General features: G+C 40.4%; 1 protein-coding gene across 4 annotated transcripts in view; it reads right to left on the reverse strand.

Moving 5' to 3' along the window:
- PIP4K2A (phosphatidylinositol-5-phosphate 4-kinase type 2 alpha) overlaps positions 1–23,861 on the reverse strand; it is a 197,107-nt gene that overhangs the window by 48,120 nt on the left and 125,126 nt on the right. For all 4 annotated transcript variants that reach the window (XM_064284915.1, XM_064284917.1, XM_064284916.1 and 1 more), the window contains exon 4: positions 20,474–20,626. In XM_064284915.1, coding sequence (XP_064140985.1) covers positions 20,474–20,626 — 153 coding nt within the window. The remainder of the gene's footprint in view (positions 1–20,473; positions 20,627–23,861) is intronic.

Consider the following 23,861-nt stretch of genomic DNA (forward strand, 5'->3'; position numbering starts at 1 on the left):
ACCAAAGGCTTAGAAAACATTTATGAGCTGAAATTTTGCAGAAAATTCTACTCCTGAATTTCTGTGTGGCGGCATTGAAGAAAGAACACACTGTTGTATTTTAGTAGAGGAACATTTAACAGGATTAATGAAATCCAGGGTTGGGGACCATTGTACCCTAGCATGATGTGGGGGATGAAAGGTGTTGACACAAACAGGCCTGACTGTAAATCCTCTCAGTTTCTTCAACAGTTGACCCGGGAAATCCTATGTACAAATTCTAACACCCAGTGGACACAGCTACAAGTATTCTCCCCAGCACAAACTGCTACAGGAAATCATATAGCCAGGTAGAGTCTAAGTCCACAGTCTCCAGCTTTAACTGGGCTCTCAGCACTACTTGGCCATGCCATGCTGTTAGGAGCCCTCTTAGTTCCCGCTCCACATTCACTAGCTGTGTGACCTTGGGCAAGTTATTCAACCTCCCTGTGTCTCTGTAGTTGGAAAATAAAAAACCAAACCACTTGCCGTGGACTTGATTCTGACTCTTGAAGGCCCCATGTGTGTCAGAGTAAACTGTCCTCCACAGGGTTTTTAATGGCTGATTTTTTTAGAAATAGACTGCCAGGCCTTTCTTCCAAAGTGCCTCTGGGTAGACCTGAACCTTCAGTCTTTCAGTAATCAGTGAGCACATTAACTGTCTGTACCACCGAGAGACTGCATTTGGAAAATAGGGGGAAGTAATAGTACTTAATGCATAGGGCTTTTGTGAAGACTAAATCAGTTAATATTTACAAAGTTCTGAGAACAGAGCCTGATATGTAAAAAGCACCGAAGAAGTACTATCTATAAATCAAACATTTTCCACTTCCCTCAAATCTCAAAACCCCCTCATCACTCTCAACATTCGTTCACAGATTCGCTAAACGAATACTTATTAAGCTGCCATTATGTGCTCCACATTGTGATCGGCACTGACTGCATGGCAGGGAACACAGAGACTTCCTTCTGGTCTCTATGAAACTTATCCTACTTCAGAGGAAAAACAGAAGCTTTCTGGTGTCAAATCTCCCAGCATCTGCACCACTCCCCACTCTCTACTCCGGTGAGCAGGGAGAGGGTGGAGCTCCTTCCAAGGCCAATCCCTCTCTTCATGCCCTGACAACTCTTCCATTGAGTTCTCAGGCATTATCCATCTCAGTCCAGGATCCTCAACTCCCTCCCTCCACTGGCTTTTTCACAGTGCTGAAATGTGCTTGCGTTTTTTTCATGGAACAAATAAAAAAAAAATACTCAACTGTGGAGACAAAACAATCAAATGCAATGTCATGGTCCTTGACTGGATTCTGGTTTGAACAAACATTTTGAGGACAACTGGGGAAATATGGATATCTCACTAGGTACGTGCTGATATTACAGAATTGTTACTTTTGTCAGTGTGATAAGAAAAATGTCCTCCTGTTTCAGAGATACATATTAAAATAGAGATGAAACATTACATCTATATTTTACTTTGAAGTACTTCAGCAAAAACAAAAGATAATACATAGTAAAATGTTGAATTGTTTTTTGAATAAGAAACTATGCTGTAGACTTTCACCTAAAGCACAATGAAATTAAAAAATGTTAATCATTAAATCTAAGTGATGGGTACATACTATCATTTTTCTATATTTCTGAAAATTTTTATAATAAAAAGTAAAAATAAACAAAATCCTTCCTTTGACCCCATGTCTTCCTCCATCTGTCTTCTTGGAAGGGCTGTCTACATTTGGTTTCTGTACTTACTTATTTCCCATTCATTCTGTAATTCATTCCACTCTGAATTTTGCCCTCCAATGGCAGTGGGTTTGGCACCTTTCCTCAAAGGAGTCCTGGTGGCCCAGTGGTTAAGTGCTCAGCTGCTAACCAAAAGGTCAGTGGTTCGAACCCACCAGCAGCTCCATGGGAAAAAGATGTGGAAGCCTGCTTCCGTAAAGATTATAGCCTTGGAATCCCTATGGGGCAGTTCCACTCTGACCTATAGAGTCACTATGAGTCAGAATCAACTCTACGGAAGTGGGTTACCTTTCCACAGCAACTGTTCTCATTAAGCTCATCAATGACCCCAGGTAGCAGGGAGGCGGGGAGGGTTAAAGTCCTTATCTTACTCAAACCTTTTAGAGCATAGGGCACTCTTGACCAAGGTCTTTCCTGAATAACACTCTTGGCTTGTCTTCTGAGAGACCACGTTCTCCTGGTTTTCTTCTCTCTACTCTTTCCCTCCTTTTTCTACTCTTTAGCCAATTCGTCATTCTCTATGTGACCTTTGAATACAGGATTACCTCAGGGCCTGGACTTAGGCCCTCTTACACTTCTCATTCTACACTGCTCCTAGGCTATCTCATTTACCCCTTTTGTTTCAGTTTCTGTTTGTATGCCAACAACTCCCAAATTTATGCTTTTAGTCAAGAATCTTTCTTTTGAGCTCCAAAGACACATAGCATTCAACATGCTCTCATTACTAGTATAATACAGCTTTTCTGCTGACGTAAGCTCCATGAGGGTAGGGCTCTGTCTATTTTGCATTTAAGAAATATTTGTTGAATAAATTAAGTGGAGCAAATTAAAACAAAAAAACCCAAAACATTAAAAAAAAACAAAAAACAGTAAGATATTTCTTATAGATGCTTACTCTCTCTGATACTTTTATAACTAATACTATGACTCTTACCTCCAGGTGCTGTAAAAATGAAAATTCTGGATTTTGAAAGCATAAAAAAATCCACTGCATTTTACAATGAAAGGAAAGCACAACGTTTTTCTCACAATGGCTGTGATAAATGAAGAATGGTTCACAAGAAAAAACACAGGCACATGTCAGCCACGAAAGGAGAAAAAGGGGTATAGTAAAATAATTGCTTAAGGATGTCAGTCTTAACGAACTGCTGTTATTACTGCCTACGTCGACTTCACCCTTCAGCACTTTTTCTTTCTCTGAATGTCAGCATCTTGTGAGGAACACAACTATAGCAACTTAAAAAGTATTTGGGGGAAAGGAGGTAGAGAAGAATCACTACTTTAATCATGTTAAATTTTCATTAAGCTATTTATGTTAATTATCTATGTCAGATGATTTAGATAGAATTTACACTTAGAATTTCTGTATCTCACCAAAGTTTGTATGTACTTATAACACTGATAACTGGTGGCCTCTGTGAAGTACAGGATCACGTATATAGCAATTGGAGGTGGTCTGCCTGCTTCCCCCCTCTGTCCCTCCCTACTGACACCCCAGAAGACTAGGGGTTCTTTTGGCACAATACTGCTTAGACATGATGCAACCAGAGGAGAAATCTGTTACTTTTTAGATGTCCCACCCTGCAGGATGTAAAGGTAGGGAAGCAGAGCCTGCTGGAAGGAAGGGGGAGGGAGGGAAACTGCCAAGAGCACCTGACGTGTTCCTAAAATCGACTCTGACAAACGGGTTGTATTTTAAATGTCTGATGGGAACTCCCAATTTCAAGCAACTGCTATAGAACAAAGACTTTCCAAAGATGAATAAAATTGTGTGTATTTGTTCATACAGTGAGGTAATATTTTTATAAATACAAAAATAACACTAAAAATTAAATAATTTCTACTTTATGTTGCTTTTAGGGTCATAATCCTAATTGTTCCCTTAAAAAACTTAAATATCATAGCCAAATTAACAAAACAACTTGTAAATAAATGGTTCAAAATGAGATTCGAGTGTCCTGGAGGTGGCACAATGCCATGACTTTAATGATCTACTATTTATATGAGTACCCCCTTTTTTTAAAAGTTAAAATTACTCTAAGCATCTACTAATTCCTTTTTAACATTGTTGATTCAATTGCAAAACAATCTAAGGAATGTTTGCTTCCTCTCTTCTACATATTTAAGATTAATTTCCATACTGCAAAAAAGGAAAATAAATAAAAAAAGATAATTAAAAAAAAATTAATCTTCAGGGCCACTTTTTAAGAAAGGCACAAATACTCCTTTCACTTTCAACCACTGTCTTGATGTGGCTCCAGAGTGGTCCTGTCCAACTGGCAAAAAGGCCACAATTGATACAGGTGTCCCCTATCTGCTATATTATGTCTCAGTTTACACACCTCACAGATGCAGCACCATAAAGCAGCCTGGTAGGCTCCTTTCTGGAAGTCAAATGAGTCCACTGGCATCTTGAGGTCCCAAGGGGGATAAGGTTACAAATGTACCAAACACTTAGCAATGCTGGTCACCCTGTGTGTGGCTCTGAATATTATCTATGGTAAACAGCACCAATGGCAATGAATTTTAAATTGCTGAATGATCTCTGACAGCTGGCAATGGAAACTATGAAGGCCAAAAGAAATTGCTCATCAGCGCCCCTCTTCAAGCAGCGCTCTACCTGCCATGCCTTAGTTATGCAATGAGTCACCAGACAAGAGAGAGGCTTCTCTCTGAGCACATGTGCAATACTGAAGAGAGCTCCTTTCAGTGGCTACTTGGCCTTCTCCCCTAGGTCCTCCTCTCTGGGTCACACTCACTGCCTGTTATTGCCAGCTTTCCAGGCTCTCCAGCTCACCTGCAGCCAAGCTCTTCTCGCACATCAAGCGGCAGCTGTCTGGCATTGGCAGTGGTGGTTTTCAGATACCTGCAATCCAGTGATGATGCTGAGCTTTCATCTGCGTAGGTGTTGGATATTTACTTCTAAATTTTAAAAAACTGAGCTTGATTACTATTCTGATTAGAGTTCACCATCCATTCTATGATACCATATGTATGGACATCAACCACAATTACTCCTGGGGTCTGCATCCCCTGCCTCAGTGTGAACTCAGTCCATTACCTGCACTTGCATTTTAGAATGTTCATAGCTGGGTACCTTACATCACCTCCTTCCATTATTTAATCACACAGTGGCTTCTGTTCTTTTCAAGGAGTACTCTCAAAGAAACTCTTACATTTGGTGGTCGTGTTTTGTCTGTAATCCTGTGTTTCCAAGACTAGCAGACATTACTTTTTTCTGCTTTCTTTGGAAACATCTACTTATAAATGATTTCATGGCATCATCGACAAAGGCAAATTTTCTCTCTTCATGGGTTTCCTTTAGAACATTTTCTGTATAGCTAATGGCTGCCTTGTGAGAGCTGTAATGCAATGGTCAATTAGCTGATGTGGTGGAATCAGGCTTTTAAAAACATAAAACCTAACAGCCGCAAGACCTGTTTCCTTGGCTCTTCGGCGCTCACCAAGAATGACAAGTACTAGGAATCCCTGGTTGGCTGCTCTTCTCATGCAAGATGAAATGCCATTCAACGATTCACAGCTGACTGAAGGTTTCGGCAGCGAGGACTCTAAGCCACGTACTGCAACAGATAAATATTTATATCTCTGCATGGTAGTGTGAACCTGGGCTCTGGCTTTTGGAAATTGCTGTTATTATCATGTTTCACTCATTGTTTTTCCCAGAGGCTCAACATGACAATTTAATATACCATCAAATTAATGCTTCAATGTAGTCTTGTTTCATTTAATGTTTTTGAAAGGTTAAATTAGCTGTCATCCTTATCGTACCTCTGGCTATGTTTATAGATCACGCCAACAACATACTTTACATAAAAGAATAAATGGAAACAAAGAATGAAGGAAAGGCTGAAATTATCAATGGATTGTTTTAGAATGATCAAATAAATAACTCTAGCTGTATTTGAATTGATGGCCTTGGTATGTTTTTGGGGAATGGTCTAAGTGCTAGTTAAAATATTCTGGTTTCAAACAGTTTTGAAGTCAAAAAAGAATGTAAGGATGGCTTAATTTAAGCTAACATAAATACAAAACTTCTTTTCTTAAGTTAATAAAGTCAGGCTTAAAAGGAACAGACATTCCTCTGTAGCGTATTATGTTTCAGGTCAAAGTTTACAGCGCCAATTAGTTTTTCATTCAAAAATTTATATACAAATTGTTTTGTGACACTGGTTGCAGTCCCTGCAATTTGTCAGCACTCTCCCCCTTTTCCTTTCCACCCTGGGTTCTCCATGTCCATTCATCCAACTTTCCTGGCCCTTCCTGCCTTCTTGTCTTTGCTTTTTGGCAGGAGTTGTCCATTTGGTCTCATATACTTGATTGAACTAAGAAGCACGTTCCTCACGTGTGGTATTGTTTGTTTTATAGGCCTGCCTAATCTTTGCCTGAAAGGTAGCCTTTGGAAGTAGCTTTAGTTGTGAGTTAGCAGGGTGTCCAGGGGACATAGTTTCAGGGGTTCCTCCAGTCTGTCAGACCAGTAAGTCTGGTCTTCTCTTGAGAATCTGAATTTTGTTCTATATTTTTCTCTTGCTCTGTCTGGGACTCCCTATTGTGATCCCTGTCAGAGCCCTCGGTAGTGGTAGCCAGGCACTATCTAGTTCTTCTGGGCTCAGGCTGGTGGAGGCTGTGGTTCATAGTCCCTTGGACCAATATTTTCCTTGTGTCTTTTGTTTTCTTCACTCTCCTTTTCTCCAAATGCAGAAACCAACAGATGTATTTTAGATGGCAGCTCAAAACCTTTTAAGACCCGAGATGCTACTCACCAAAGTAGGATGTAGAACATTTTCTTTATGAACTATGTTATGCCAGTTGACCTGGGTATCCCCTGAAACCATGGTCCTCAGGCCTCGGCCCCAGTAACTCTGTCCCTCAAGGTATTTGTATGTGTTTAGGAAGCTTCTATGACTTTGCCTTGGTCCAGTTGTGCTGACTTCCCCTATATTGTGTGTTGTCTTCCCCTTCACCAATGTCTACCACTTGTCTACTAAACAGTTAGTGATCTCCCCTTCCCAACCCTCCCATCCCTTGTAACCATCAAAGATTTTTTTTTTTCCTTTGCGTAAAAGGTCGGCAATTTGAATCTACCAGCTGCTCCTTGGAAACCCTATGGGGCAGTTCTACTCTGTCCTATAGGGTTGCTATGAGTTGGAATCAACTTGATGGCAAAGAGTTTGGTTTGGTTTTTTAAACATTTTCTTGGGTTTTTATAATAGTAGCCTCATACAGTATTTGTCCTTTCATGGTCAACTTATTTCTTTCAGCATAATGCCCTCTAGCTTCATCCATATTGTGCACAAATATTCTTAACACCGAGGTAATAATGCATAATATACCCAAATGCAAACACTGATGCTCCTAATTTCATTTGTTACACTATAATAAAGACCCATAAAAAGATCATTAAAAATGAAATACCTTTGTAAAAAATACTTTATCATAAAAGTAAATGGCGTTTACTTATCTAATGCAAAATGGCCACTCCTGGCATCACCACTCACTAGGCGCTCCGGGAGGCTCATAGCTTCCACAAGAACCACACCCCAGATGGGAGGCTTAGCTGGTATCAGTGACGGCAGAAGGGTTCTAGAATCACTCCCTTACCTCACAATCAGGGGCTGAGCCCTTGGTGGCCTGTGACTGGAGCTGGGAGGCCAACTATTTGAGCAGGCATACCCATGAGGCAGGGCCAGGGTGGCCTGAGCTAGGGCCATGGTGTTGCGGGACTAGAATCATACAGCAGAGGGTCAGGTAGCAGGAGAGGCTGGAAGCTGGGAGGTGCTATCTCCCTATAGGAACACTCTTGTGGGTCTAGTGACACTTAGAACATCAGTGAGGTGGGGAAACTGAGCCTGGGACTCTCACTCTCAGCCAGACCTTTGAAGGGAGTTGACAGGTTCTGGGTTGGAAATACTCCCACTCCCTTCTTCAGCAGAAACAAACCCTCTGGAAAAAAGAAGAAGAAGAAGGAAAAAAAAAAAGCTTCTCTAAATTAGGCTCATAGGCCTTCCAGAGATTAAGCAATAAGCTCACCAAAATTATCAAACACAAGGCAAAGCCTTGCTGCCCAGCTGTGGAAGTACAGTCAGCCAACAGTCCTCAGCTGGCGGCTTCTTCACGGTCTACTCAGCTGCCCGGAGCTGCCTCGCTGAGGTCACAACTTTCCTGAGGCAGCCTGCATGTGGTGAGTGACACAGGCCAAGTCATCTTGTCCCAACCCAGGTTTGCCAGGTGCTGTCAGGCCTGTATCAGTTTGACTTCTACCTCTGCCCAATCCAATTTCTTCCTTCTTCCCTACATAGGCTCTGATCCCTGTTAAGTACCTTGACCCCAAATTCTGTGTCAGCATCTGCTCTGGCAAGCCACTCTGAACGAGAGTCAGTAGACACGAGACAATAAATCCAGGCCCAGAGGAACTGCGGGGCTGGACTGTCAGAAATGGAATTTGAATAGTTATGCATAAAATGTTTAAAAAAATGAAGGATGCAATTTCAAAGAGGATTATATAACAAGAAACTATCAGCAATGAACTGGCATATTTAAAAAAAATGTAACTTCTGGAATGAAAAACATAACTACTGAAATAAAGAATCGTTGGATAGGTGGAACAGTGGATTAGAACAGTTGAAAAGAGAATTAGAACTGAAAGATACATCTGAAGGATTCACCCAGAGCTGAGCAGAGATGTCTGGAGATGGAAAATAAGAAAAATTAAGAAACCTGGAGGCCAAAATGAGAACGTCAAATATACTATATGGCTATTGAAGTGCCAGAAGGACAGAATAGAGGCAAGAGGCAATATTTAAAAAGAAAAGGGTTATGGAATTTCCAGGAACTGGAGAAATACTGCAGGAAAGTGTGCTGGTAAGTAGGCTGGGCAGCCCCTTGGGAAACCTGGAGAACAAACGGCTGAAGATGCCAGGAATGGAGGGTCACAATGTCCCACTGGCAAGTGGTGATGCCTTGGCCTACAAAGGGAACCCTCTAGGGCCCCAGGGTCACAGGAGCCCCTGAGATGGCAAACACCTTCCCAAGGTTTCTAAGAGAGAAGCAAGAAACGTGTCTGAAGCTTCTGATGGGAGAAGCAGGTCCGACAGAAGCTTCAGTTTCATAGTTTCAGTGGTACTGATGCCCATGCCCACTGCCATCGGGTCGATTCTGACTCATAGCGACCCTACAGGACAGAGTAGAACTGCCCCACAGGGTTTCCAAGGAGCGGCTGGTGGATTCGAACTGCTGACCTTTTGGTTAGCAGCTGAGCTCTTAAATACTGTACCACCAGGGCTCCAAAAGGTACTGATAGGGCTTATAATTTTAAAGCACCTTTCAAATTTCAATTACCACTCCTACAGACAGTGAACAAAAAAGCCAAAGAGTAGACTCAGAAGAGTGTTTAGAATGTTTGTCCTGTTTTGAAAAGCAGGGACTGCTGGCCACTCTCAGGTGGTTCATTGACATCACCTGGGGGCTTTTTAAAAACTCAGATCTACTGAGTGAGGACGTGCAGTTTAACAGGATACTCAGGTGATCTGTACGGAAGTAAAGTTTCAGAAGCACTGGTATAGTGTATAACTTTTTCTCTTAGTCCTATAGCTATACCCCCCCACCTTTTTTTTTTTTTTTGCCTGTCATGGTATTCCGCTTTATTAAGCTATTGTCTCAGTTTTAGTCTACTCATCTTTGTTCTAGAATGATAAGGCCAACTCCACTTTCCTCCGCGGCTGCGGAAAAAGATGCACTTGAAGGAGTTTCCCAAAAAGTCAGCGTTCACCCTAAAATCCTTTACTGAAATTTGAGGTACTAACCAGCTTATTTAGGAAATCCTGGTGGCGTAGTGGTTAAGTGCTGTGGCTGCTAACCAAAAGGTCAACAGTTTGAATCCACCAGGCACTCCTTGGAAACTCTACAGGGCAGTTCCACTCTGTCCTATCGGGTCACTATGAGTTAGAATCGACTTGACAGCAACAGGTTTGGTTTTTTTTTTTGTTTGTTTAACTAACTTACTTAACTGGAAGTTCAGATTTTTAGGCATAATTTCTGGATTTAACTAAGGTTGGTAACCATTCCCCAAGTACTAGAGATGGGAAAAGTTTTTAGGTTACCAGAGAAATCGATCAATTCAGTCATTTTGCAATTAATAATAAAATCAATTTAAACTCTATATTTCAAAAGCTTAAAATTTTCTTAAGGGATTTTTTTGATTGTCTACATTGAGTTTATTCCCTCCCCTAAAACTTCTAAGATTTTACTGACATTACTGACATAGTTAACTGACATTATTTAAGCTGAAGCTACATGATACCAAAACACCCAATGAATTCCGTGAGTGGGGGAAAAAAATATTCAGTTTAGAGGAAATAAAACATTCAAGTAGGTTCTTGAAAATTTTTTCCTTTTTGAATGCTGTTCTGATATTTTGTGTTTATTCTAGCCTAATTTTTTTTTTAACAGAAAAATGAAGAAACACATATATATACCAAAACAGTAAATTATTTTCCTAACCTCATGTGTTATAAATTAGAACTGCTCTATAGGGGTTTCTTGGCTCTGACCCATACAAAAGCAGATCGAAAGGCCTTTCTTCCATGGTGCCACTATTGTTGTTAGGTGCCATCGAGGTGGCTCCCACTCATAGCCACCCTACATACAACAGAACAAAACACTACCTGGTCCTGTGCCATCCTCGTAACTGTTGTTATCCTTGAGGCCACTGTTGAAGCTACTGTGTCAATCCATCTCGGTGTAGGTCTTCCTGTTTTTCACTGACCCTACTTTACCAAGCATGATGTCCTTTTTCCAGGGACTGGTCCCTCCTGATAACATGTCCAAAGTATGTGAGACCAAGTCTTGCCATTTGTGCTTCTAAGGAGTATTCTGCCTATACTTCTTCCAAGACAGATTTGTTCGTTCTTCTGGCAGCCCTGGTATATTTAATATTCTCCAACACCATAATTCAAAGGCATCAACTCTTCTTTGGTTTTCCTTATTCTTTGTCCAGCTTTCGCAGGCACATGAAGTGACTGTAAACCCCATGGCTTGGTTCAGGTGTGCCTTAGTTCTTAAGGTGATATCTTTGCTTTTAACACTTTAAAGAGTTTTTTACAGTAGACTTGCCCAATGCAACGTATCATTTGATTTCTTGATTGCTGTTTCCAAGGGCGTTGACTGTGGATCCAAGTAAAATGAAAACTTTTACAACTTCAATATTTTCTCTGTTTATCATGATGTTGCTTATTGGTCCAGTTGTGAGGATTTTTTTCTTTATGTTTCAGTGTAATCCATACTGAGGCTGTAGTCTTTGATCTTCATCAGCAAGTGCTTCAAGTCCTCTTCACTTTCAGCAAGTAAGGTTGTGTCATCTGCACAATATGGGTTGTTAATGAGTCTTCCTCCAATCCTGATGGCCCATTCTTCTTCATATAGTCCAGCTTCTTAGTTTATTTGCTCAGCATACAGATCGAATAAGTATGGTGACAGGATATGACCCTGACACACACCTTTCTTGATTTTAAAGCATGCAGCATCCCTCTGTTTTGTTCAAAAGACTACCTCTTGGTCTATGTACAGGTTCCACATGAGCACAATTTTAAGTGTTCTGGAATTCCTATTCTTCTCAATGTTATCCATAATTTGTTATGACCCACTCAGTCAAATGCCTTTGCATAGTCAACAAAACACAGGTAAACATCTTTCTGGTATTCTCTGCTTTTGGCCAAGATGTATCTGACATTAGCAACGATATCTCTGGTTCCACATCCTCTTCTGAATCTGGCCTCAATTTCTGGCAGTCCCCTGTTGATGTACTGCTGAAACTGCTTTTGAATGGTCTTCTGCAAAATTTTACTTGCATGTGATATATTGACAATATTTTTGGATAACTTCCACATTCAGTTGGATCACCTTTCTTTGGAACAGGCGTAAATATGGATCTCTTCCAGTCAGTTGGCCAGATAGTTATCTTCCAAATTTCTTGGCATAAACGAGTGAGCACTTCCACTGCTGCATCCATTTGTTGAAACATCTCAGTTGGTATTCTGTCAATTCCTGGAGCCTTGTTTTTTGCCCAATGTCTTCAGTGAAGCTTGGACTTCTTCCATGAGTACTATTGGTTCTTGATCATACGCCACCTCCTGAAATGGTTGACCGTCGACCAATTATTTTGGTACAGTGACTGTATATTCTTTCCATCTTCTGATGCTTCTGCGTTGTTCAATATTCTGGCAATATAATCCTTCAATATTGCAACTTGAGGCTTTAATTTTTTCTTCAGTTCTTTCAGCTTGAGAAATGCCAAGTGTGTTCTTGTCTTTTGGTTTTCTAACTCCAGGTCTTTGCACATGTCATTATAATGCTTTACTTTGTCTTCTGGAGCCTCCCCTTGAAATCTTCAGTTCAGCTCTTTTACTCCATCATTTATTCCTTTCACTTCAGCTACTCTACAGTCAAGAGTAAGTTTCAGAGTCTTTCCTGACATCCATTTTGGTCTTTTCATTCTTTCCTGTCTTTTTAATGACCTTCTGCTTTCTTCATGTATGATGTCCTTGATGTCATTTCACAACTTGTCTGGTCATTAGTGTTAAATGCTTCAAATCTATTCTTGAGATGGTCTCTCAGTTCAGGTGGGATATACTGAAGGCCGTCCTTTGGCTCTCTTGGACTTCTAATTTTCTTCAGCTTCAACTTGAACTTGCATATGAGCAATTGATAGTCTGTTCCAACATTGGCCCCTGGACTTGTTTTGACTGATGATATTGAACTTTTCCATTATCTCTTTCCACAGATGTAGTTGATTTGATTCCTGTGTATTCCATCTGGTGAGGTCCATGTGTATAGTTGCTGTTTTATGTTGTTAAAAAAAAGGTATTTGCAATGGAGAAGTCACTGGTCCGTCAAAATTCTATCATTCGATCTCTAGCATTGTTTCTATCACCAAGGCCATATTTTCCAACTACTGATCCTTCTTTGTTTCTAACTTTTGCATTCCAATTGCCAGTAATTATCAATGCATCTTGATTCATTTCAGACTGCATAAACTGGTAAAAATCTTCAATTTCTTCATCTTTGGCCTTAATGGTTGGTGCATAAATTTGAATAATAGTCATATTAACTGATCTTCCTTGTAGGCTATGGATAGTATCCTATCACTGACAGTGTTGTACTTCAGGATAGATTTTGAAGTGTTCTTTTTGAGGATGAACGTGATGCCATTCTCTTCAACATGTCATTCCCGGCATAGCAGACCATATGATTGACTCAAAATGGCCAATACCAGTCCATTTCAGCTCACTGATGCCTAGGATATCACACTTCATGTGTCCCATTTCATTTTTGATGACTTCCAATTTTCCTAGAGTTATATTTTGTATATTCCACATTCCAATTATTAATGGATGTTTACAGCTATTTCTTCTCATTTTGAGTCATGCCACAGCAGCAAATGAGGCTCCCCAAAGCTTTACTCTATCCACGTCATGAAAGTTGATTCTACTTTGAGAAGGCAGCACCTCCCCAGTCATATTCTGAGTGATTTCCAACCTGAGGGGCTCATCTTCCAGCACTATATCAATGTTCCACTGATATTCGTAAGGTTTTCATTGGCTATTTTTTTTTTCAGAAGTAAACTGCCAGGTCCTTCTTCCTAGCTGTCTTAGTGTGGGAGCTCAGCTGAAACCTGTCCACCATGGGTGACCCTGCTGGTATTTGAATACTAGTGAATAGCTTCCAGATCACAGCAATTCCAGAAGCCACCACGGTATGACAAACTGACAGATGTGTGCGGATGGTGCCACAGGGTGGGTTCAAACCACCAACCCTGAAGTTAATAGTCGAGAGCAACCGTTTGCGCCACCTGGGGACTTGAAAGTAGTCTAGGACTACTTAAAGTGGGAACAACATATCTCACGCCTCTGAGCATCACTGAATGTAATGACAGGATGGTAAAATTTCAAAGGACCTCCTCAGGCTGTAGATGGGGGAGCCTCTGTCTGATCATATGGAGGATATGCAATGTTGACCTCACTGCCATGCAATGTTCATCGAAACCTTGTTTGAAGTGGTGCATGAGAAGCAGCTAGAAGAACATTCTATATCATGCCTGGATGAAGTCAGAATGACAGAGAGCTAGGTAGCCAGTGTGCACTGCATCCTCCTTTGGTAGAACTGCACTTACTAAATTTAAATTCGAGGTTGGTGTGATTTCAGCCGCCTATACTGATTTTTTTTTTTTTTTTAAGTTCTATGAAGTTCTTGTATGTTACTCAGTTTGTTGTAGAGGATGCTATTTATCCTGTCACGTGTCCTTTCTGTGGAGAACTCCTTAGAGACAGCTATGTCTGATCTTAGTACCAAGAACAGTTATGTTTCTCCTTAGCAATTCATTCATTTCCATATCCAGACACCTTAGTTGGGTAACTGACTTACTCAGGTTTCCCCTTCCATCTTGGCTGACAGAAGGCTGGATCAAATCAGTGGCCCTAAACAGCAAGCATGCTGATCACCATGGTATGAATTTTTAGGCTCATCTCAGGCTCCATTTTGGGTCTTTCACCCTTTTCTCTCTTTTTCTATCTTCCCTTTTTTTCATTTATCATATCTTGTATTTTAGGCCATCTTAAATCCTTTCCGGGACAAGGTTGAGAGTAAATACATCAACAACTAAATGAATGAAAGAAATACAGATGGGGAAACTGAAGTTCAGAGATCACCTATTTAACCAGTTCAAAATACGCTAGGACCTAAAGTTTCCTGACTTTTAACTTCGTATCCTTCAAATAATTATACTGATAATGGTGATTCTCGATCATTAAGATCCTTTATATCATATTGAAAATACTCTGTTTCTAAGAAGAAAATAAAACATACATGCTGGATAAATGAGACTTGTCTGGATAAAGAACACGGCAAGAAAATAATTATTCTGTAGTGGTGGGACGAGAGGAAATTAGCGCTGTGAAGTTTCTAGAGCATGTTCTGACTCCTGGTGTAGTTTATGTGACACTGATGATATGTCAAATCTGTATGTTAGGTTGCAGCATCCACCCTAGAGAAAACTTTTCAAATTGTGATTTCTGTAAAGTCAAATAATTCTGAACTCAATGCTGTCATTAAGAAGTTTATATCTGAACTGCATGTCACATTTTATGAGAATAGTATCACAGCCATTTATCAAACCAATATGTCCCCATCCATTGTGAGGTCTCACGTTGCTTTAAACATTCTGGAACAATTCAGAGAAAGTGTAAAAAGAATGCATAAGAATGGCATTAAATTCCAAAAGGGAAAATGAGATTGTATACAATTTAAAAGGTGAACAGTTAAAAGCTGCAATCTGTAACTCAATTCATTCAGAAGCCAGAGATGGGGTTTTTGCCCTCACGGTACTATCCTGGCACTTTTAAAATTTCCTTTCTAACAGGTAACAGTGTAAGTGTTGTAGAACACATTTCAAAAGGAATAGATGTTATGAAAGGTTTATTAGTTGTTAAATGAATTCAGAGAACAAATCGGGTTTTCAAAAAACAAATCAGAGGCACTCTTGATTTACCTCAAAAATTTTATGTACTTCTCTCCAAAAATGCAACTGATAACATTTGCAAAGCTTGGAAGAAAAAGCAATTGACAAGAAATTATCTATGATATTAGAACATAAAACATGCCCATAAAGCAATGAAGCTGACCTTTAAACAGACATCTCAGAGCTCCCAAATCCAAGTGAGTACTGCTTTCAAAGTAGACACTTTGAGAAACCAATACTTAATAATAACATTGTTTAAGCACTTTGAGTATTCTTTTGTTAACACAGTCATGGCCTGTAGCACTTTATTTTGAATATCCTTTGTGATAGGCAATCTTTACCTCTGAAAGGTATTTGTAGCTATTTAGGTAAAAAACAAAGCATGACCCTAAAAGCAACTGAGTGTGTGTGATTAGTGATGGTTCCAACTCTGGTTGTGAAGGTGATTCTTGCAATGTTGCAAGCAATGGCCAAATTGACGCCCAAAACAAAAAAAAACAAACCCACTGCCATCGAGTAGATTCCGACTCATAGCGACCCTATAGGACAGAGCAGAACTGCCCCATAGAGTCTCCAAGGAGCGTCTGGTGGATTTGAACTGCCGACCTCTTGGTTAGCAGCTGTAGCACTTAACCACTACGTCACCAGGGTTTCCATAAGACTACAATTTCTCAAGATTACTTAGTTATTAGTTATTGTTATAAATTATCATCTTGATGACAATATTGCTACCACCACCGCCCCCATTTATTGAGTGCCTAGTGGATGGGGCCCCCACGTGTCTGTCAGTTTGTTGTACTGTGGGGGCTTGAGTGTTGCTGTGATGCCAGAAGCTATGCCACTGGTATTCAGATACCAGCAGGGTCACCCATGGAGGGCAGGTTTCAGCTGAGCTTCCAGACTAAGACAGACTAGGAAGAAGGACCCAGCAATCTACTTCTGAAAAGCATTAGCCACTGAAAACCTTACAAATATCAGTGGAGCATTGTCTGATATAGTGCTGGAAGATAGGCCCCCAGGTTGGAAGGCACTCAAAAGATGACTGGGGAAGAGCTGCCTCCTCAAAGTAGAGTTGACCTTAATGACGTGGATGGAGTAAAGCTTTTGGGACCTTCATTTGCTGATGTGGCATGACTCAAAATGAGAAGAAACAGCTGCAAACATCCATTAATAATCAGAACCTGGAATGTACGAAGTATGAATCTAGGAAAATTGGAAATCGTCAAAAATGAAATGAAACGCATAAACATTGATAACCTAGGCATTAGTGAGCTGAAATGGACTGGTATTGGCCATTCTGAATTGGACAATCATATAGTCTACTATATGACAACTCAAAGAGGAATAGTGTTGCATTCATTGTCAAAAAGAACTTTTCAAGATCTATCCTGAAGTACAATGCTGTCAGTGATGGGATAATATCCACACGCCTGGAAGGAAGACCAGTTAATACAACTATTAGTCAAATTTATGCAAGAACCACTAGGGCCAAAGATGAAGAAACAGAAGATTTTTATCAGATGCTGCAGTATGAAATTGATCGAACATGCAATCAAGATGCATTGATAATTACTGGTGATTGGAATGCGGAAGTTGGAAACAGAGAAGAAGGATCAGTAGTTGGAAAATATGGCCTTGGTGATAGAAACAATGCCAGAGATGGAATGATAGAACTTTGCAAGACCAACGACTTCTTCACTGCAAACACCTTCTTTCACGAGCATAAACAGCAACTATACACATGGACCTGGCCAGATGGAACACACAGAAATCCAATTGACTACATCTGTGGAAAGAGACAATGGAAAGAAAACCTCAATATCATCAGTCAGAAGAAGGCCAGGGGCCAACTGTGGAACAGACCATCAATTGCTCATATGCAAGTTCAAGCTGAAACTGAAGAAAATCAGAGCAAGTCCACGAGAGCCAAAATATGACCTTGAGTATATCCCACCTGAATTTAGAGACCATCTCAAGAACAGATTTGATACATTGAACACTAGTGACCGAAGACCAGACGAGCTGTAGAATAACATCAAGGACATCATCCATGAAGAAAGCACTGAAAGGACAGGAAAGAAAGAAAAGACCAAGACGGATGTCAGAGGAGACTCTGAAACTTGCTCTTGAGCATCGAGCAGCTAGAGCAAAAGGAAGAATTGATGAAGTAAAAGAACTGAACAGAAGATTTCAAAGGGCCTCTCGAGAAAACTAAAAAAAATATTATAATGACACGTGCAAAGAGCTGGAAATGGAAAACCAAAAGGGAAGAATATGCTCGGCCCTTCTCAAGCTGAAAGAACTGAAGAAAAAATTCAAGCCTCGAGTTGCAATAGTGAAGGATTCCATGGGGAAAATATTAAACGATGCAGGAAGCATCAAAAGAAGATGGAAGGAATACACAGAGTCATTATACGAAAAAGAATTAGTCGATATTCAACCATTTCAAGAGGTAGCATATGATCAGGAACCGATGGTACTGAAGGAAGAAGTCCAAGCTGCTCTGAAGGCACTGGTGAAAAACAAGGCTCCAGGAATTGATGGAATATCACTTGAGATGTTTCAACAAACAGATGCAACGCTGGAGGTGCTCACTCGTCTATGCCAAGAAATATGGAAGTCAGCTTCCGGGCCAACTGACTGGAAGAGATCCATATTTATGCCTATTCCCAAGAAACGAGATCCAACTGAATGTGGAAATTATAGAACAATATCATTAATATCACACGGAAGCAAAATTTTGCTGAAGATCATTCAAAACTGGCTGCAGCAGTATATCAACAGGAACTGCCAGAAATTCAGGGCTGTTTCAGAAGAGGACGTGGAACCAGGGATATCATTGCTGATGTCAGATGGATCCTGGCTGAAAGCAGAGAATATCAGAAGGATGTTTACCTGTGTTTTACTGACTACGCAAAGGCATTTGACTGTGTGGATCATAACAAACTATGGATAACATTGCGAAGAATGGGAATTCCAGAACACTTAATTGTGCTCATGAGGAAACTTTACATAGATCAAGAGGCAGTTGTTCGGACAGAACAAGGGGATACTGATTGGTTTACAGTCAGGAAAGGTGTGCGTCAGGGTTGTATTCTTTCACCATACCTAATTTAATCTGTATGCTGAACAAATAATCCGAGAAGCTGGACTATATAAAGAAGAACAGGGAATCAGCATTGGAGGAAGACTCATTAACAACCTGCACTACGCAGATGATACAACCTTGCTTGCTGAAAGTGAAGAGGACCTGAAGCACTTACTAATGAAGATCAAAGACCACAGCGTTCAGTATGGATTGCACCTCAACATAAAGAAAACAAAAATCCTCACAACCGGACCAATGAGCAACATCATGATAAATGGAGAAAAGACTGAAGTTGTGAAGGATTTCATTTTACTTGGATCCACAATCAACAGCCATGGAAGCAGCAGTCAAGAAATCAAAAGACACATTACATTGGGCAAATCTGCTGCAAAGGACCTCTTCAAAGTGTTGAAGAGCAAAGATGTCACCCTGGAGACTAAGGTGCGCCTGACCCAAGCCATGGTATTTTCAATCACATCATATGCATGTGAAAGCTGGACAATGAATAAGGAAGACCGAAGAAGAGTTGACGCCTTTGAATTATGGTGTTGGTGAAGAATATTGAATATACCACAGACTGCCAAAAGAACAAACTAATCCATCTTGGAAGAAGTGCGACCAGAATGCTCCTCAGGGGCAAGGATGGCGAGACTGTGTCTTGCATACTTTGGACATGTTGTCAGGAGGGGTCAGTCCCTGGAGAAGGACATCATGCTTGGCAGAATACAGGGTCAGCGGAAAAGAGGAAGACCCTCAACAAGGTGGATTGACACAGTGGCTGCAACAATGGGCTCGAGCATAACAACGATTGTAAGGATGGCGCAGGACCGGGCAGTGTTTCGTTGTGTTGTGCATAGGGTTGCTAGGAGTCAGAACCAACTCGACGGCACCTAACAACAACAACAACAGTGGATGGGGAGTCCCTGGGTAGTGCAAATGGTTCACATGCTTAGCTGCTAACCTAAAGGTTGGAGGTTTGAGTCTACCCAGAGATTCCTTGCAAGAAAGGCCTGGTGATCTGCTTCTGAAAAATCAGCCATTGAAAATCCTATGGAGCATAGATCTGCTCTGAGATACATGGGGTTACCATGAGTCAGGGTCGACTTGACAACAAGTGGTTAGTGTGTTGCAGACACTGCTAAGTATTTTCCTATTTAATCTTCAGGACTCCATAAATTAGGTGTTATTATTATCTCCATTGTATAAATGAAAAAAAAAAAAAAACCAGAGGCTTCAAAGTCCAGAAGTCACATGGTTAGTAAGAGACAGGGCTGGGATTTGAACCCGGAATTGGCCAACACTGGACTCGACACTCTTATTACTGCAGTAAGTCAGTCCTCTCACAACTCCGGGTGAACATCTGCCCCACCATGCAAGCTTGCGCTGGCAATTTATTCCGTGAAAGAGAGAGACTGGTGCTCCCGAGAGCGGTTTATTTGAAGAGATAATGCTGAGGGGTGAAAAAGGAGCAGGAAATAGACCAACAGTGACATTCTAAAAGGAGATACTTTCTCAGCAGTAGGATGCAAGCAGGGTAGACCTTTCTGCAGGCAAGAACAGGAATGGACTAGTGAAGGCGCAATAGAAGTTGGAGGTATAAATGGATACATACTGAGAGGTCAACCCCTAACTTCTGGCAATACACTCCTGAAATGTTGACAAACCCTAACCTGAGTGATTTCAAAATCAGAATGGTGATCATCAAAACTATTATACAGAAGTCTTTGGATGAAGAGCATTATATAAATAGCTAATGATCTTCGTTGAATAAGCATTCCTAAAGGTTAAATGTCAGTAATCTGGCCACAGTGGTTTTAAAAAACCTAGAAGCCCTGGAGGAACAGTGGTTAAGAGCCTGGCTGCTAACCAAAAGGCCAGCAGTTCAAACCCACCAGCCACTCCTTGGAAAACCAATGGGGCAGTTCTGCTCTGTCCTACAGGGTCGCTATGAGTCGGAATCGACTCCATGGCACACAACAAGCATTATTTTCATGTCAGATGTGTTCTTATGATTTCCTAACTATGCATTTAAACCATTGGCCTTGATGATCATTAGCCATGAATTTTAACCTTCTCAGAGTTTCAAATAAAGAAATTACCTGGTGGTATTTCTTCAGGATGTTGTGCATTTCGGCGACATCTTCACTCGTAATGGTCTTGATGACGTATCTCTTGTCGTAGGAAGTGTGGAAACGAGCTCCGCTGCGAGCCTGGGAGTCATTGGGAAGGGGTGCGCTCCTGGTCAGGGAATTCTTTCCGGGTGGGATGGGGGCAGGAGGAAGGAAGAGAACCAGTTAGACAGGCCTTTCGGATTTCCAGAAAATTTGTTGTCATCAAAAACATTTATGCTGGGAGGAAATTGATAAGCAGGATGACAACATTTCATATTCATCATAATTCAAATTGCAAATCTTTCAAACAAAATTATAACAGTTTGGGTATGTACTGTGATTCTAATGTCTTTAAAACTGACTGATGTCTAGAATTATAATCAAAGTTATTTTGTTCACCTTGTTCTTCTTTTCAGAGTTGGACAAGAGCTCAAATTTTCTTCTGAATAAAATTATGTTCCAGTCATGAAAGAAAAATTTACATTCACTGAGCGTCTGCTTCTATGACAGGTATTGTACCAAGCATTTTGCACAGAGTATTTCTTCCAATTTTCGTAACATTCCCAGGAGGTAGGTACTATTAATACATCACCATTTTACAGATAAGGAAATGGGGGTAAGAAAAGTTTATTAGTTGGGCAAAGGTCACAGAGCTAGTAAGGGTAGAGCTAGCTAGAATCCCATCTCCAGTGTGGCCAGCTCTGAACTCAAGTTCTCAACTAGTAAACTATGCTGTCTGTAGTGTGACCTGGGAGGACTCAGGCTTTGTGGCAGGGACCTGGGCAGGTGTCCTCTAACAAAGCTCCTCTGAGGATTCTGATTTGATTCATTCCCCCACCCTCTCCAGTCATTTTTGAGAACCACCAAGTTCCTGGATGGTGGACAAGGAGGGCTCTGAGTTGGGGCTCTTCTAGCATCATCTCATTCAGTATCTGATTCAGGCTCATTAGGTAAGTCTACCCTTCTTCTCTCAATGTGACTCTTCTGCTTCTATCTCCTGTTTTCTTAGTGCCTCCAGGAAGCCCTTCCCCATTTTACCAAAGCCTTCTTACACTGGTCATCCAGGCTAGTGGGATTAGCAAATCCCTAGCACCTAAAGAAGTCTGGCCCTCATCTCAGCTAACACTGTGATCCTGAGTACTGACTTTCATTCCCTGCCTGACTCCACTGGACTGGGGGTGAGTGATTCAAAGGGAAAGATGCATTCCTCTTTAGCTTCTTCTCTAAAGGTGGACATTCAAAAGTCCTAATGAACTAAACACTGTCCAGTTAAGGAAACACAGATGTCTTTAGAAGCAGGTGATATCATTGCACCATGGATTTTCAATGAGAGTTCCCTCTCTGTCTAGTATATTCAAGTTTCCTTATCCTTTTCTTCCTTTCTAGATGAAATCCAATATAATCATGTAAGGCATAACAAAATTGCAGTAGTGCAGTTGCTCATGGAGGTCCTTCTCTTGATGAAGGGAGCCGCCCATGACTGCATCCTCATTTCCTGGGATTGGCACTGGCACCGCTGAGGCATGTCATTACATTCTGAGGTAGCAAACCTTGATCTTAATGCAAAGAGCATACCTGTCACACAGAGACCCAATGCCGCCCATTAACTTTATTTCATTTCCTTAGCTTATAAGAAAACTTGAGAGAAGGAAAAAAAAAAAAAATGTAACTCTCAATGATTTTAAGTAGTGGGATATGGCAGTGTTCAACTATTCTTGAGACAACCGAAATTCATTGGATAGACAGAAAATTATAGCTCAGGATTAACAAGGGTTTAATTCTCAATTACATTTTTTTCTAAAAAAAAAAAAAAAATCCTCTTTTACATTACTTCCTACTTAGAATAAAAGGAAAGAAAATCAAAAGTGAATATCCCCTTTCAGAGTTTTAAACACTAGCCAAAAAAAAGCAATTATTGCCCTTTGTTAATGGTCTTACTTTTTCCTCCCAAACATAAATTTGCTAAGGGTAAATAAGAACTCCAGGAATTGTAAGAGCACAAATTATTTTCAGGCATAAAGTCAAAGCAGGATCAACTTTATAAATGCCAGGTGGAACAGATTAAAAGCTGTAAGACAGAAAATACATTAAAAAACAACTTATTTTTTGGAAAACATAGTAAAGAATAACTATATTCAGCAAAGAACTGGATTACAGCAGCTTTGGTTTTCATAGGTGGTCTTCTTATGCATATTGGGTATGGTAGTAGGGTGTTCCCTCACAGGCGACGGGGGAGAAGTGAAGTGAAAACTGCATGGTCAGTGCTCCTCAAGCTTTAATGAGCAACTGAATCACCTGGGGATTGTGCTAAAGTGCAGATTCAGTAGGTCTGGGGTGGCATTTTTAACAAGCAGATGATACTGATAGTGCTGGTCTGCAGACCACATGGGAGAACCAAGAGTCTACTGAACTGTGGTCTAGTGGATAATGGGTAAGGTCTAGTGTATTATGGGAGTTTAAGTTATAATCACAGAGTCACCTGCATTAATGCTCTTCCCATTATGCTATGTCCAACTGGGAAAAATGGGAAACTATTCACGGATTCACAGCACTCACTGTATTAATTAATGTTTAACAATAGTGAGTATGTACCACACCATGTACGGGTTTATAAAGTAAAGGACCAGAAATGCATAATCATATGATGCAATTACTCCTTAGATCAGATGCTACCTCCTTCCAAATTCTTTGTGTTTCCCTTCAGTTTCAAAGACATTGTTATAATTATTAATTATGCAGTTTGAGTTAGGATACTGTCTTAACCCTAGGATATAAAACATTGTGAATTCTAATCTTGAGTCTGTCTCAACTCTCTTTTTTTTAATAGCCACTTGAGTTGTCCCAGCCCATAATATCTACTTCCAGTATGTGGAAGAAATTCTTTAAGACTCTTAGTGTTCAAATAATTAGTAATGTTAGGAACAGACACTTTGTCAAGCTGAGAATGTACCTTTTATATCACTATGTACATAAAAACATATAAATCAAATTTATTGAAAGCCTTATCCAATAGATAGAGAATCAGAAGAGTTAATGCAGTTGTATTAAAAAATGCTTTATCCCTGGAAAGATTCCAAGGCCTGGAAAAACCCAACTCATTATTTCATATTTATTTTCACAACATTCTTGTGAGATATGAAGAGCCAGGTGCATTTTCTCTGCTTGAAGATAATAAAACTGAGGTATGATGGATGGAGTCTAGTAATATGTCCAAAGTCTCTGCCTAAAGCTTCATGCGAGATAACCAAAAGGGCGATTTATAAAAACAAGACTAAAATTTTGCCATTCTAAACTAGAGATTTTTGTCATTACTAAATATAAACCTTTGCCAGTGTTAATCATAGACTTTTTTTTTGTAGCTTTTGAAATAAAGTAG

Source organism: Loxodonta africana, chromosome 4 (genome assembly GCF_030014295.1).
Source record: "Loxodonta africana isolate mLoxAfr1 chromosome 4, mLoxAfr1.hap2, whole genome shotgun sequence".
In the NCBI taxonomy this organism is placed as follows: domain Eukaryota; kingdom Metazoa; phylum Chordata; class Mammalia; order Proboscidea; family Elephantidae; genus Loxodonta; species Loxodonta africana.